General features: G+C 30.9%; 1 protein-coding gene across 5 annotated transcripts; it reads left to right on the forward strand.

Moving 5' to 3' along the window:
• Positions 1 to 930: 930 nt before the first annotated feature.
• Positions 931 to 10,919, forward strand: LOC124919096 (U11/U12 small nuclear ribonucleoprotein 65 kDa protein-like). Of its 5 annotated transcripts, none has more exons than XM_047459246.1 (12): positions 931 to 1,128; positions 1,224 to 1,412; positions 1,711 to 1,782; positions 1,887 to 2,111; positions 3,153 to 3,234; positions 3,362 to 3,550; positions 4,491 to 4,679; positions 4,777 to 4,950; positions 9,374 to 9,461; positions 9,709 to 9,767; positions 10,514 to 10,579; positions 10,693 to 10,919. In XM_047459246.1, exons 2-12 carry the CDS (start codon positions 1,285 to 1,287, stop codon positions 10,777 to 10,779), a joined length of 1,359 nt encoding a protein of 452 aa, XP_047315202.1. In that variant the 5' UTR covers positions 931 to 1,128; positions 1,224 to 1,284; the 3' UTR covers positions 10,780 to 10,919. The 5 variants fall into 5 exon arrangements, with proteins under 5 accessions (XP_047315202.1, XP_047315205.1, XP_047315204.1 ...); XM_047459249.1 differs by having other exon boundaries at positions 1,243 to 1,412; XM_047459248.1 differs by having other exon boundaries at positions 931 to 1,084.
• The last annotated feature ends 6,364 nt before the right edge of the window (positions 10,920 to 17,283 follow it).

Below are 17,283 nucleotides of genomic sequence, written 5' to 3' on the forward strand. Positions count from 1 at the left end.
CGAACCATAACATAAACCAACATAACTAAAACTAACCTGATGAAGTCAATGAATGAACGAGAAGACGAGCAGGAAGAGACGTCGAGGCAGGTGCGTCGTCGAGGCAGGTGCGTCGTCGGGTGCGAGAGAGAGATAGAGCCTGAATAGTGGTCGAGGCTTATTTGGGTTTTTATATAAAATAAAAATAAATGTGACGCATCGTATCCTACTTGACGCATCCGAGATGACGCATCCGAGTTGACGCATCCGAGATGACGCATCTGAGATGACGCATCCGAGTTGACGCATCCGAGATGACGCATCCATGTTGACGCATCCGAGATGACGCATCCATCTTGACGCACCCTGCGTGACGCATCCTACCAAACAAACAACCTGCATTCAACGAATCAGCGAATCAATGAGGAACGTTCTGTAAAGGAAATATACACGAACTGAATAAGAAATCGAAACAAACAATAACGAAATAAACACAAAATATAGTGGAATGGTCGAATGAAATGTCAATTTGTTCGAAATCCTCAGCGCTGTGCAAACTCGTCTCCATTGGATGTTCTTCGAAGCTATAGGCCGTTGAATATGGTGCCATGGTCGACGATGCCTCTTCGATTCGTTCTTCATCGCTGAAAAAGAAGAGAAAATCTTCTCCGCCACCATTAGGGTTTCACGGCGGAACGGAGAAGACGGGGAAGAAAGGGGCTGGATAAGAGAGAAAATGAAACGAAAATGAAAAAAAATTAAGTATTTATAGGGTTCAGGGTGCGTCACGCATCTGGAGGGTGCGTCACGCATCTGGAGGGTGCGTGACGCATAGGTATAATGGTCATTAAAATATTTTGGGTCACCAGCGCTATAAAAAACTCAAATTTCCCATAAATAAAAGGTGAAGTTATTTATTCTAAATTTTTAAGAATAAATGTCACATGGGGTTTAAGACAAGACGAACTGAAACCGCCCTCGCTTAGCCGGAGGAGAACGTAGGCAGAAATCTCACCGTCGCCGGAGGAAAATATCATAGGAATTCCGTCATACGCCGGAGTCGCCGGATTTCCCCTTAATCACCTTGTTTTTCTTTGCAGCGAAGGTCATCATTTTGTGGAAATAATCAAACTAGTATTTAGAAATTATGTGTGTTTTATCATCCCTCACAAAGTTAATTACCCTATAAATATAAACTATAATGATTTGTGGGTTTACCTTCTTTGATGACAATTTTGCCGCAGTGAATGAATCCTTGTTCAGTTTCAGTTTAGGGCGGCTGCTACATTATCAGCAGGACGAGATATGGCAGAGAGTTCATCAACTGTTACCCTCTTGGTTCGACACCTTCCGGAAGCTATTCCTTTCGACACACTTTCTCGCCTCTTTTCCCATTACGGGTCTTCTTCTATTCGTCCTTGCAGCCGTGGAAGGTAAATGAATACATGCTAAGGATTTGATATGTATCAATCATTTCTTAAATTCAAGTGCAAACAACATCTTGTTGCCTGCTTGTTTGATGTAACAATTTCAGATTGTAGTAGAGTAATCAACTGGTCCTATAGTTTCTTATACCAATGCTTTTAACCAATGCAGCATATTATATTGGGTTTTGGTATAAAAAATAGCTGAATGCTGCACTTTTAGACTTCTCTATTGTTTCTTCTACACTATAAAAATGCTTTTGATTATGTTCAGGCGTCGTTTATATACATTTTGTGTCTTTTGTAGAGTGAAGAATTGTGCTTTTGTTGATTTTAGTAACGAGTCCTTGGCATCTCAAGCTCATCGACAGCTAAATGGGTATTTTCTTTGTTAACAATGCTGTCTTAATTTTTTTCTAACTGTTCTTCTTGGCTTGTCCACTTGTCAACTATCAATATCCACCCTACTTGATCATCATTCAGATTGCGATTTCTTGGTAAGGTCTTATCAGTTGAAAAAGCTAGTAAATCAGGCGAGAATATTGAGGATCAACAGAAGAAAGTTCCACCAGTGAATCACTCATCACCAATGATGGACACTCCTCCAGCTAGAGGTCATGGTCAAATACCTATATTAGGGTCCTTTCCAGCTAGTGAACCTATTGCTAATAGCCTTGGAGTTGACTATCCTTTTCCTCCACACCTTGAGTATGTTTCCTTTACTACCTCGGTTATTTTGTTAATCTATTTTTATGTGTTTTGGTCTGTTCTGTGAAATGTGGTACATGGATTAGTATGCTAATACTTACCATTAATTATCTTTTGTGTTAACGAATCTTCAACTAATATTTAGTCAGGTACTGTAGAGTGTAGGTTAAAAGATATATAGTTTTGAATAAAATTGGTTTAAAATGTGTCTTTGTTTGTCTTTGAGCACATAGATCATTTATTCATTCGAGACAATTACCATCTGCTTGTAATATATGGGGGGTTCCTGAATAACTTGTTTAATTTGGTCTTAGTGAACTTATTAAATTAATTCCAAGCCAACTTTCAAAGCATTGGAGGTGTCTTATATTCTCCAATTTTGTTGGAAAATATTTTGGATAAATAAATATATGACGCATCAAATAATCCCTAAGAGAAACAGAAAACTACTAGATGATACTTAAAGTTTAGTAGAGTTGAAGATGACAGGGTTTTGCTGTGGCATCCATGAGTATTTGTGTTTGGGAACTAATGATCTTATGCAATTTCAGTTAATGTAATGGACATAAATGTCCTTTTTAATAGTACTGTTTTTTTCAGGCACATCATATAGACATCAATGTTCATGCTTGTCAATGTTTTGATATTATTTTTTGAGTGTTTTACATGTTAAACACTCAAAAAATAAATCTTTGGCCACTAGGGCTACAATTAAAGTAATCTTTTAGATACACATTGATTAGTTTTGATAGTGTTTGTAATATATTCCAATTAAACTGATTTGCAGTGCTTTTCCAGTGAAAGGTGACTGGTGTTGTGCTTGACGCTGTTGATGTATGTTACCCATATGTCAACTGGAAAAGGCTGTTGCTGTACTAGTAGCTCAGATTAGGAAATTATTCAGTTACTGAAGCATGAAATCTGTTGTCCTGAGAGTTTTATTGTGATAAATAGTTTCCCTAATTTAACTGTGTTTCAATATGGTCATGTATTTGCCATACCACTTTTTTGCTAAAATATTCACCATACTTCTTGGTGTAGGTATGCTTACCCACCTCCAGATGGAAATATACTCACTAACATTGTGAATGCTCTGATTGCTGTTCCTCGATTCTATACACAGGTCAGTTATTGACTTACTGGGAATGCTGCAGAAAGACTTTGTTGTAGCTTTTTGCGATAATAATGACATTTCATTGGTGTGAGCAAGTTAGTCTATTCTCTTTTAAGTATTCTTCATTTTGTTACAGGTGCTACATTTGATGAATAAAATGAATATTCCTGCACCATTTCGTATGGCACTACCCACACCTCCCTTACCACCTACAGAACCAGCACCCCTACCACCACCTCCACCATTGCTTCCATCAGAACTTGCTTCTAAGCCTCACATGGCTGACTTATCCAGTGATGAGTCTGAGATGGAATATTCAGATGAGGTATATATTACTGCCAATGTTAAAGATATTAGGTTAAAAGTTAAAGGACACTTTTTGGGTTTAAGTTGATGCTTAATGTCATCTTTTGTTAGCATGTAGAAGGAACATTAAGGTCTCTCTCTGGTAAAGCACTAAATTCTCTTTCATTATCAATTGCAAATAAAAAGTTTTCTTACTGTGTATGCATCACTCTAAAAAAGAAAAATCAATGTCTCTTAGCCTTGTCTTCATTAACTGCTTCATGATGTTACCCAACAAAAATCTATTATGCTCGTCTTGCTGCAATATCTTGGGTTTCTTAACACTTCACAGTTCAAAAGAATACATCCATCTGTCCAATATCTCCCTGCTCTTTGTTACTCACGAGCCTATTTGAAAAGTTGGTATTTTATCACAATTTGTGTCACAATCACGATCCCATTGGAAATCTCTAAAAGTTAAACTTGTAAATTGTTTTTTGTTTGGTATAAGATTTTTTCCTGTATCATAATCAGATTACTTTTGAATCATCATCCATATTATAGTTTGATTTTGTTGTTTCATTTGGTATACAAATTATTTTGTATATCTTGATCAAGTTAAAGTATAATTTTTTTTGCTTAATATGGTATAGAGATTTTTTCATGATACTGATCCGATTATTTGTTGGACCATGATCAAATTATATTGTTTATTTTTGAATTCATGATCAACGTGAAAAAGAGTTGATAACATAACAGCCCATAATGTTATGTCAATAATTAAAACTAAAAAAATCAAGCCAATATTGCTATGTTGTCTGTTTATGAAGAAAGCACACATTTGTTTAACCTTTTTGCAGCGACTTTTTCACTTTCTCTTTGATGGCTGTTATTTTCTGTTATTAAATTAGTACTCTTGAGAAACATTATTCAATGAAATGTAAATAGGTTTTGAGTGCTTAACTGATGATCATCTATAGGAGATTGATGACAAGTCAAGTTCTTTAAAAACGAAAGAAGGGATAATTTCTAGGCCAAAGCGTAAGAGAGAAACTATTGTAGGACCTGCTGTTGATAAAGGTGTGGCTCATGAATCAGTGGGGCTGAAACCCTCTCTCTTGGTGCCAAAAGAGATGCCAATGATAAAAAAGAAGAACCTTATGTTACAGGTGATCAATCATTAACAAACTTTTTAGAGATTAATGTCAGATTTATAATCCTTGATATCTAGATTATTTGAAGCCTTAATATGGATTGTGCTTGTAGATAAAGATTGGGTCGTCCAAACAAACACAATATCAGCAGATGCATGTGGATGGTAATAAAGAACCATCTGAGCATGAAAATATAAATGTGGATATCCAACCTTATGCTACTCCGGAAGAACTTGCAAAAGGAAGGTTGCCTCCAGAGGAAATATTATCTCTTCCAATGTTTAAGGTAAGCAGTAACTGACTTTGGTTTAATCCTGCTTTAGATTAAAGACATTATCGATATATCTTTCTAAATATTTGTATAGTAATTGATTTGGTCATAGTTTCTACTTTCTTTCCTATTGTCTTTATTTATTTCTCTGTAGGGAGAAGTGTTTTAGTAATTCTAGGTTAGTCTTTTGGAGATATTGAGCCTATTTGGAAATTGGTATTTTTATGACAATTTTGTCACGATCATGATTCCATTAAAAAATCTTGAAACATAAAATTGAAAGTGATTTTTTTCCACTTGATATAAGATTTATTATGGATAATGATTAGATTTTTTTGGATCATTAATCAAATTATGATTAATGTGTGATTTTTGTAGCTTCATTTGCTATACAAATTATTTTTTAGATTATGATCCAAATTAAAGTTTAATTTTTTTAATTTATTTTGCTTCTTTTGTTATAGAGATTTTTTTGCGATAATACTTAGAAGTAACCATTGTGATTTTTCACAAACAAAACAAGGTAGATTTTTCAACGTGAAAAAAAGTTAATAATGACACTGTTAGGGCTGAATGCACAAACTTGCATAATTCATTAACAATCAACTTTCTATCACATGTATGCATATATCTAGGGTGCAACAAAAGAACACATGACACCAATATTTATGGTGGTTAAAACCCAATTTGTCCTACATTCACTTTGCCATCTGTGAGATTATGGCTTTCCAATAATTATAGGTGTTACAAGAATTCTCTGCCTAGATGTCTATTCCACACAAGAAACTTCACACAAACAACAAAAAACTATCTACACAAGTAAACTTCTCCAAGAACCTCTTTCAACCGAGAGTTCTCTAAGTGTTAGTGCCCTTAAGATATTATAACTCTCCAAGAGTTCAATGACCCCTATGCCAAGATACTACGATAGTAATGGACAAAGCAACCCTATACCATCTATTTCTACACCAAATATAAAGTTTATACCTGTACACCCAATAACTCCAAAGACATCTACTCTAACTAATGACCACTAAAGTGGCTTTCATAGTCTTGGTGCTTCTTGTCCTTTCCTTGTACCATTGTGTCTCCAAAGCTATTGTGAAGAATGTTCAACAATCTCCCCTTGATTCATAACAGTCTTCCTCCATAATTGGTCTTCCTTATGCTTACTGTTTGTCAACAAACATTGTGTCAATCCCCATGCTTGCCAACTCCTTTCAGTATTGTGATACAAAGGGAAAGGGTTAGGGATAATGCCCTATGGTGTAAGTGGATGATTGGGAAGCCTAACGGTATGGTTGAAGTATGTGGTTGGTAAGTCTATTGGTTATGATAAGTGGCGGGAATAAAGTGACGGTTATTAATAGAGTATATAAATAGAATATCAGTTGTTATGTGTAGTTAAGAAAATAATTAATTCATCTTCTTCATTGTATTCTCCCTAACAGTTAGTGTCATAGTTGTCAATAGCGAGCGTAGCACTCGCTATTGCCAATAGTGTAACTAAGCGACAATGGAAGGCTATAAGGCGCAATGGGCTACATGGTTTGTGAAAACCATCACTTTCATCGCTATATGAGTTATATCGATGAAAGCTGTAGCTATGATAGCGATGCTTTTTCTATTTATTAAAATTTCAATCTCTTCGTGTCTTTTTATCTTCCCTAACTTTTCATCTTCTTTTCTTATTTAAATTTCTCTCTTTCACTTTTCCTCTTCTCTTACAATTTTATTGTTCCACATTTTTTTCACTCTTGTCTTTTCTTTTTGTTTTCTCTTCCTCTTACACTTGTCGGTACCAAAATTTGTCTCCTCCTAGTTACTGGAAATAGCCATCTCGCCGCTGGTAAATCTTTTTCACATATTTGTTTGATACTTTGTTTTTGAATAAATTGCTGTAATTTTATATTTCTTGAATATTTTTTTTATTAAATTTTGGTTTTTAGATTTTTTAGTTTTAAAAAAATGAAAAAATATTTGATGGAACTATGGGAAAATGTCTAATCCAAATAAAATTACTGATGCAATATCATGCAACTTTTATAAAAAAATTAACAAAAGGTGGGATACCAAGACTCAAACAACATCTTGTTGATTGATTTAAAGATACAAAATCTTGTCCAAAAGTCCCAGGATGTGTTAAGCAAGTAGTGAAAGATTCACTTTAAAGAAAAAATATCCCCAAAATAAAATGATATCCATAACTCACTTTTATAATGTTGTTAATGTACAAAAATAAGATGATGATATTGATTAATATCTTATTCATCTCTTGGAAAACAGTTACAGTTGACATCCATTTCTTCATTGGCTAACTCGTCAATATTACAACAAAAAACCACGACAATTGAGTCTTATAAATGTTTATTTTAAGCGAGAAACCAAAAATCAAAATAGAAAAGCACTTCAATTTAATGAAGCTCATAAACAATTATGATCTGGTACAGTTAAAAAATTTACTAGGTGAATGTATGATGTAGAGATTGCATTCAATGCGATAAAATGTGACAGTTTCAAACTCATGATTGAAACAATTGGACAATATGGTCCTATGATGAAATCACCTACTTAACATGAGGTGATAAGCACTTTTAAAATAGGAGATCAACCATACAAAGTTGATTTGAAGCAAAATGAAAAGAAGATGGCAAAGAATGATTATACTTTGGCTGATTGATAGAGATAGAAAAGGGAGGTCACTTATTTGTCATTTCCTCTTCATTTTGTTTCAAAATTAATTTTGTATGATTTATCTCTTTTTTTAAAAATGGTTTTCTCACCTCATGATAAGTAGGTGGTTTCATTTCAGGACCATATTATCCAATTACTTTAATTATTGGCTTAAACTGTCATATTTATCGCATTGAATGCGATCCCTGCATCATACCTCCACTTTGTAAATTTTTGAACTGCATCATATCTTAATTGTTTCTTAGCTTTATTTAATTGATATGGTTTTCCATTTTGATTATTGGTGTATAATTTAAAAAAAGTATTTATAGGATTTTAATTGCTGCTGTTTTTTTGGTTGTAATATTGACAAGTTGACCGATGAAGAAATTGATGTCAGACGTTTCCCACGAGATTAATTAGGATGTGAATCAATATCATCTTTTTGCTCTTATGCCTCAACAATATCATAAAAGTGAAGTATGAATTCCATTATAGTTTTTTGAGATAATTTTTCTTCAAAGTGATCTTTCACCACTTGCTTTGTAGTCTTAACAAACTCTCGGAACAAAATGTGGAACGAGAAATTGTAAATATGAAAAGTTAGGGAAGAGAAAAAACACGAAGATTGAAATTTCAATAAACAAAAAAACGTCGTTATCAGCTATAACTCATATATAGCCCCCATGCGCGAGATTGCGATACGTCTATGCTTGTTGAATCAAAATATGGTTGTATGGTAACTATACATTTATGTAATTTCGAAGTTGTCGGATTATTCGTCGTCTTTAAGCAAAAAAATTGTGCTCATCTCAGTTGCCAGAAAACGTCAGAGCGTGTAAGTGATCGCAAACTCGCGATGACTGTATTGCAATGGCGATATTGCAATCCCACGATGGTTGTCCGATTCGTCTTCTTCAGTTCTGACGCCGATTCTTTCGATCACCGAACGAAGCACACTGAAATTGAAATTGAATTCATGATGCCTTGTAACTAACTCATAAATTCTGCTCAACGATTCTTTCGATCACCGAACGAAGCACACTGAAATTGAAATTGAATTCATGATGCCTTGTAACTAACTCATAAATTCTGCTCAGCGATTCCACTTCTGATTGTAATCCTAGAACCTCACATGCGTGAGAACAATTTCTCTGATACCTAAGTAGAACCAGAGGAAAACTAGTTTGATCAATCAATGAATTTCTTGATTCTTCTGTGAAATGTATCATAGAAAACTAGAGTATGAGATTAGAAAGAATGAAAATAGATAGTATATGATCCTATAATTGCAGATGAGATTGGGTTAGAATTGCAGAGGTGAGAATAAATGAATTGTAAGAGAGAGAACCTTCAATTGATTCAAGTTAATTTTCAGATAATTTATTTTCCCTCCCTTGCTATCCTTAGGCCCTTAATCGCTTTATTTACAGCAGCCACTTCCAACTTATTCTTCTACTGAGGGTTAGTTAATCTAACCCTTAAGTTTCCCTCAGATTGTATTGAAATAGCAACGAGGGTGGCTATTATAGTTGTTATGTACTTGGTTTTACAACAAGTCTTTGCATGCATGTCACTTAAATTTCGCCCTGATTTTCATCTCTGGACATTTTGACCAAATATAACACTGTCTTTCTAGTTCAATGTTTGGTTGTTGAAAGTCTGCCCATGCAAAATGGTGAAATATTTGAAATTTCTGACGTTTCTGCTGAATTTTTCATTGAACTGAATCTCTTGAAGGCTGATATGAAAATCTGTTGTGCAGAATTATGCGGCAGGAGATCCCGCTCCTGTGTTGTATGTGAAGAATCTGGCAAAAGACGTGGTTGCTGACGATTTCTTCTACTTATTCGGTGAGATTAAGATTTGCTTTTCATCTGCATTTTTCCAAGGCAACTGAAAAAATGCAATGTCCTGACCAAGGATACTTTAGATAGAGTTTTCCGATCTTACAAATGAAATGGACAAATATTTTCCCCTCATTGAGGAATATTAACTATTTTCAGAGGGACAATCCCGTTGATGGTACAGTGCATTCTTATATATTAGTTTGAATTCGTGACTCTTATATTGATTTAGTTAATTGTTGCTGTGATGCAGGATCACTATTTGGCAGCACTGATTCAGCTAAATCTGAGCTAACAATTAAACTAATGCAGGTTAAGTGTTATTGACTCTTTCTAATGTGTGGGAATGATTACATTAACAAAAGGCTGGGTGTATAGCTAGGTTATGGAACTCTTCAATACATTGCTAACTTGCTCTATAGATCCTCCAAACTTATAAAAGCTATGAATATATATATAAATTTATTTATAATGAATTGCATAATAAACCAAATAGTATATTTGAGCAACTTGGTTTTTTATATTTTCAAACACTTTTTGGTCAGAATTACGAAAGAAAAGATACAACACTATGAAAGAAAAGAAGTCTTTTAGGCGTATTGAATGCCCCATTTGGAAAACACTTATTTATGTATCTTGATCTAGTAATATTTGGAAACTAAGCTTGGTAGAGACATTCAAAATTTTATTGGTTGTTTCTCCTTTGTATTAGGATACAAAAAAAAAAATGATAAGTATTTCCAAATGGTCAGTTACTCATGTTGAAAAATGATGCTGCAGTTTCTATTTTAATAATTCATCCTTTAGAAAATCTTAGATTTTTAAAGTATACAAATGAAAATCAAAGTTGCATAACTGTTAGACGAACATCTTTTACCTTGCTAATGAGTCTTGATTAATAATGTGTGCATAATTACATCTTGGTGGTGCAAATACTTAGAATTAACATTAATATAGAGATGGAAGTGATGGGAGAGTTTTGTGTGTATTTGTTATGCTATATGATTGATAAGTTGCAGTTTCTATATGTGAACACAAAGTGGAATTCTCAATTTCAGGAGGGAAGAATGAGGGGGCAAGCTTTCGTGACATTTCCTTCTATTGAACTTGCTCATCGAGCTTTAGTAAGTCTTTCTGTCCCCTTTCCCAGGGTTTTACATTGGTGACCATGATCAAGTGACAATTATGATTTTGCCTTCAATTTATTGATGAAAATAAGGTATATTGTTTTTCGCAGAATCTAGTGAATGGGTACATGTTCAAAAGCAAGCCTATAATCATTCAGTTTGGAAGGAGCTCTACAAACACAACAAAATCAAACTAACAAAGCCCCCAAGACAATTCATTGTGTGGTTTATCAATTTTAGGCTGCAACTACAACAAATGTTTCATGCTTGTGAAAACTACAGTTCCTTTACTCCATATTTTGTAACTCTCATTAATCAAATTATTACATTTTTTCTTTTTTGAATAATTTCACCCATTTAAATATATTATTGAGTAATGATGGGGAGTTAATGATTTAAATTAAAAAAAAATGTATCTATTCTTTTAATATTATAAAGATTATATCCATATAATTAAAAAAATATATTAATATATTAATAATTATAAAAAAGTGTATAATAATATAAAATTAAAATTGGAAAATTTTTAAATGTATAGGTAGGGAATTTGGGATGGTGTAGGGAGTGATGTATTTAAATAGATTTTCTATTAGGATCAATTCTACTCAAATCTGACACATCATTCCCTCTTTAAATAATTTTTTAATTTTTTTTATTCTAATAATTAAATAGAGAGAAATGATTATGTATAAATATTTTTTTTAGAGATTAAAATATAATTCAAATTAAATTATTCTACCCAAAATATTTATATATATAATATTTTTCTTTTTATTAAAAAATATATATTAAAAATATATTTTTATTATTATATATTAATACACCTTTATACCAATTTATAAATAAAAATTTTAACATTGATTTGTGTGTCTAGATCCTTTATACCAAGATTTTACAAAAATATTTTGACTATGCAAAATTAATTTGAATTCAAGTTTAAATAATCTTTTAGACTTGAAATAGTCAAATTAAAATTTGATTTTTAAAAGTTTATATTTAAATTAATTTAAAATATTATTTATTTAAAATAAAGTCGTTAATTAATATTTTAAAATCAATAAAAGATATATGTATACAAACGTATTTTTAAATAGAGTTTTATTTGGTGCGTAGTTTGGTGATACTCAGGAGAGGATTTTCGCATTTCATTCTTCGTACTTGTTTTAAAAACGACTTTATAAAAATCTTGACATTTAAAAATTGATTGTATAACGTTTTCATTTTTAACTAATTATTCTTTCAGGCTTAGTCATAATCAATGTTTTTGCGTATTTAAAATTATAACAATAATATTTAAATGCTGATATATATTGGTGATGACTTTGATTAGAGATGAATCTACCTAAAGAATATTAATTTTAAAGACATTAGTGTTTAAAAATAAATTCAAAACGAGCCATTATCAAAATATTTTTTTAGAAAATATTCTAAAAACAAATTATATTTTGGGATTTTTAGAAAATGATTTGGATCCCAAAATTAAAAATAATTTTGGAAAATTAAAAGTGCAGCCAAATAGGCCCTATGACCATGTCCTCAATCATATGTGCATTTGATCAGTCGTGGCCTAAGGCCCTTGGTCCCGAGTCAAAATTCCTTTGTCGGGGTTAAGAGATCCTCGGTCGGGGTGCTAAAGTTCCTCGGTCGGAGTGCTGGAGTTCTTCGGTCGGGGTGTAAAAATCACCGGTCCTAGGTTAGCTTGGGGCTAACTTCATTGGTCAAAGGTTTGAGAATTCTCGGTCGGGTGCGAGATTTCTTGGTCCTAAGTTGGAATCCCCGGTCGTGTGCGAAAGCCTCCCGATCCTAAGGTTAGAAGCCTCGATCGGACCTTCTCGGTCCTAGGTTTGAAGATCCTCGATCGGATGTCAAAAATTCTTGGCCCTGATCGAATATCCTCGACTGGGCTTCTTGGTCTTGGTCGAACCCGGGCTAGGTTCTTCGGTCCTCAAGAACATAAAATATATATTTTGCAGTTTTGATTAAGGCATAAATCCTTTCATCCTTTGATCCAAGTATTTTAGAAGCTTCACAAAGTTCTCAAGATCATTATGAACATCATCCCAAGGTGTCATTTGACCTGGATGATGTTCCATTCAACCAAAATAATTTTGATGTAAAAATCGAGTTTTTGGTCTTAGATTTTAAAGAAGTGTAAAGGACTTGCCAATAGCTTTCTTATGTTTTATGTGATTGATTGAACAAAAAAAATGAACATTAACTATTCGTTTTGACCAATTCAAGAACTTCAAATTTTCAATTTTAATGAAAATTTTAATTTTGATCAAACATGATCGGGATGGATAAAACATGATCTAAATATGTTTCTAACATCATTAGAAACACGTTAGGAAACTTTCTGGGTTACTGCAGCTCAAAAAAAGAAATGTAAAAATTTCAATTTTAAACTATAAAATATATATATATATATATATATATATATATATATATATATATATATAAAATGATGTTTAATTTTTAAAGTATCCGGATTGCGGGGTCGAGAGATGTGGTTAATTTGAATATATGTGAGAGTAAATGGATACTTGGGTCGGATTGTGGGTTGATCCACTCAAAATTTAAAACGGTTAAAAATAAAATAAAAAATGTTATATGTATGGTTCGAAATTGCAACATAACAAAACAAGTACAACCTTTTAATCAACTAGGCTAATAACACTTTATATTTTAAATTCAACCTAAAATTTGATAAACGCGTGACATTTTAACAATATAAGTTCAACTTTTTAACTAACTAATCTATATGTATATATAATGATGTTTAATTTTTAAAGTGTCCGGATTGCCGGGTCGAGAGTATGGTTTGAACTTGCAACCTAACAAAACAAGTACAACATTTTAACCAACTAGGCTAATAACACTTTATATTTTAAATTCAACCCAAATTTTGATAAACGCGTGACATTTTAACAATATAAGTTCATCTTTTTAACTAACTAACTAATATATATATATATATATATATATATATATATATATATATATATATATATATATATATAATGATGCTTAATTTTTAAAGTGTCCGGATTGCCGGGTCGAGAGCTGTGGTTAATTTGGATATATGTGAGAGTAAATGGATACTTGGGTCGGATTGTGGGTTGACCCGCCCATAAAAATTTTACCGTAATTTTTTTTTACGGTTTTTTATATTATTAATCGTGCAAATGCACGTGATACATGCTAGTTGAATTAAAGAATGATTGAAAGTTTACTGAGAGCTGAAGAATACTCCTTAGTTATTGTGGAAGTTTTAAGGATGCTTGGATCCGAGCTTTAAGGTCTTACACATAATTTTCGAAAAATCTAGAAACTTGAAGCTTTATTAGCGGATTTCTGAAATTCTTTAATTGGAGGCTTGAGAGTGGATCTCTTGCCTTCAGATTGATCAATGGAGGTTACTCATCGACCAAGTGGGCATCATTTAATTAAAAGACCATTAGTAGTCTTTTGGCTTTTTTCCGGTCAGTAGTCGACATAGGCCGCAATGATGATCCTAGATGTAGGGGAAATGATCACCTTTTAAATGGAGTCAAACAGTTAAGAAACGACAAAATTCCATCTTTGAAAAATCAAAGATGGCTACAAATGCTTATCTGCTTGGCGTTGCGAGGAAAACGAAGACGCAAGGTGAAACAACGTCGTTTTTGGGCTTCCACGTTTGAGCGTCAACAAATGGTCAAAACAATGTCATTTTTTGGCGTTGGACGCTGGGCATTTCGCCCGCGTTGGAGGAGACCACGTTGGAGCAACCGTATGGTGATTCTCTGTTGCGCGCGCACGTCTTTTAACGTTGCAGCGGACGATGTGGTGCATTCCTAGGCCTATAGGAAGTCTGTGACTTCTGCTGCAGCAATTTTTCTTGATTTCGGCTATACCCGATTACAAATTTATTTTTTAATTTAATTTTAAGGATTTATTTGAAATTATTTTTCTTTCACCATTTTGAATTTATTTTTAAATCTTTTAAATTATACAAAATATTAAAAATAATTATAACATATATTTTATTAATTTATTTGGGATATAATAGATATAACATATATATACTAAATTATTTATTTTAATCACTTTCAATTTTTCTAAAATTAATTTGGAATAAAATGAGTATAATATTTATTTTAAATTATTTTATTTACTTTCTTTAGTCATTATTTTTTATTAATTAGGATTTAATTATCACAATAATAATTTAATTAATCGTTTAATTATGTTTTGACCTTTAGTTTTAATTATTTTAATTTTATTTATTAATGAATAATTAAAAAATTTATTTAAAAATAATTAAATTGGGTATTTAGATTTTTAGTAATTACAATTATAAAAATAATAATTTTAATATAATTTATAAAAGAATAATTTTTTTAGTATATAAATTAATTAAAAAAATAAAAAGAATAAAAAAATAAAGTTAAAAATTAAAAATTAAAAAGAATGGAGAAAAGAGTGAGTAAAATAATATTATAAATATATATATATATATAGAATATTAATAATAAGGGAACAAAACATTTTATCAATTTTTTTTTAAATTAGCTTGAAAAAATTATTTTATTTATCATGTATGAAGAAGTTTTTTATTATTAAATTTTATTTTTTATTTTAATTTTTTTTTGTTTTTATTTTTTTTTGAAATGATATGAAGTTTAAGAATATTAATGTATTGATTATAAAAAAATAATTAATTATTTCTTTTTTATTCATTATATATATATATATATATTTTGAATTAGTTATTTAATTAATGTATTTTTGAATTTAGTAATAATATGGAGACAGAATAAATCATTGCTGCATTAATACAAATCTTTAAATATATATATAAATATATATATATATATATATTAACTTTCTATTATTTATATTTATATTTATAATCAACTTCTTTCACATATTCTTTAGTATACAAATTAAAAATATATATATATTAATATCTTAGTTTAATTATTTTTTATTTTATACATCAAATTTATTTATTTAATTATATAATTCAATATATTAAATTTATTAATTAATATATTATGACATAATACTCTTAATATATTTTTTCTTATATATTAATATTAGTTATTATTAAATTAATTTAAATAATAATTACTTAAAATTTAAATATTTTATTTAATTAATTCACTTTTTTTTTTCTTCAACATAAATTTCATTCAATATTTAAAAAAAAATATTTGATCTTAATTTTAAGTATTGTGGATTGTATTAATTTTTTTACCCAAAAATATTTTGCTCCTCAAAATTACACCCAAATTATTTATAAAATAAAATAAAATGCATTCAATTTTAAATTATTGGTTCAGTTTTTAAAAATATAATTTAAATTATTAACCAACATTTTAAAATATTATTTATTTTAAATATTAAATTAAATTAAATTTATCTTTATATATTAATATCTTTAGTCTTTTATATATTAAAAAAACTAAGAATTTGTTAGAATTTAGGTTAGTTATATTGGGGATGATGTTTAAGTGGTTTAAAATAATTCAAACAGACAAAGACCTAACTCCTCACTGATCGGTGCCATTGATAATTCAATGAATTGGGGGAGAGAGTACTAAATGATCCGTGCCCATAATAATTCAATGAATCCGGGAGTGTAAAGTAATTCAATGAATCCAGGAGGAGTAGGGTTATATATATTTTTTTTTGATGATAAGATAACAAATAATCAAAATCCAAATCCAAAAGTTTATGAAAGGTAACAGTGAAACCACCTTATAAACACATATTATAATGAATAAAGACTACAATTTATTTATCTCAATCTGTGTTTTCTTTATGTTCGTCTTTTTTGACTATATTGCATTTTTTCACGTCTCATTCCTCGTTCGTTCTTAATGAAGAGAGATTGAATTGAAGTAGATAATGATGTCTGTCTACTCCCATTGTTTAATATGAACCCGTACTAAAATGATAAAAATATATTATTCTTCAGGATTTTAGGGCTTTTGTCACTACTTTTCTTTATTTCATTTTTACGTGTTTGAGGATCAACAACCTTAATTTTCTCTTCACTTTTCTCCTATGTTATATTTTCTTCCTCTGCCTCTTCATTGTCTTTAAGTTTATCTTCTTCAGTATCCCATGTTTCATCAATTTTATTGTTTTCTTATTTTATGATTATACATTGCTTTCTTCATTTACATCATTGTTTTCTTCCTTCTCTAATTCTTTCTTAATTTCTTCCTCTGCATTTTTTCTTTGCTGATTGACTTTAACTTCCTCGATATGCTCTTTGATCTTTGATTATTCCGTTTCATTTTTCTATTTTTCTTCTTCTTGAGCTTTCAGGATTTGCTACTCTTTCTCAATTGTTTTTGCATATTTAGTGTTAGAATACTAGAAAGTGTTACAGAAAACATACATGTGTGACCTCCATTCATATGAGTTTTCCATGATGGTAAACTTTCTTTTCCTGTCAATTACTATTATATTCTTTGACAACATATTTCGAGGATGCACTTCAATTCTTATTCTAGTAAAGATAAATTCTTTTCCTCCTTCTATAATTGAGTTCATTTATAATGGTTTCCTTATTAAACTTATAAATTGACTTAAAACATGCACACATTATCATGTGTACATGTGTGTTTGTGTTTAGATGTTTCAAAGCTTAAGTTATATATGGCAGTTTCATTTGATTTGGTTTGCTTAGCATGTTTAATTCACGA

Source organism: Impatiens glandulifera, chromosome 1 (assembly GCF_907164915.1).
Source record: "Impatiens glandulifera chromosome 1, dImpGla2.1, whole genome shotgun sequence".
Classification (NCBI taxonomy): domain Eukaryota; kingdom Viridiplantae; phylum Streptophyta; class Magnoliopsida; order Ericales; family Balsaminaceae; genus Impatiens; species Impatiens glandulifera.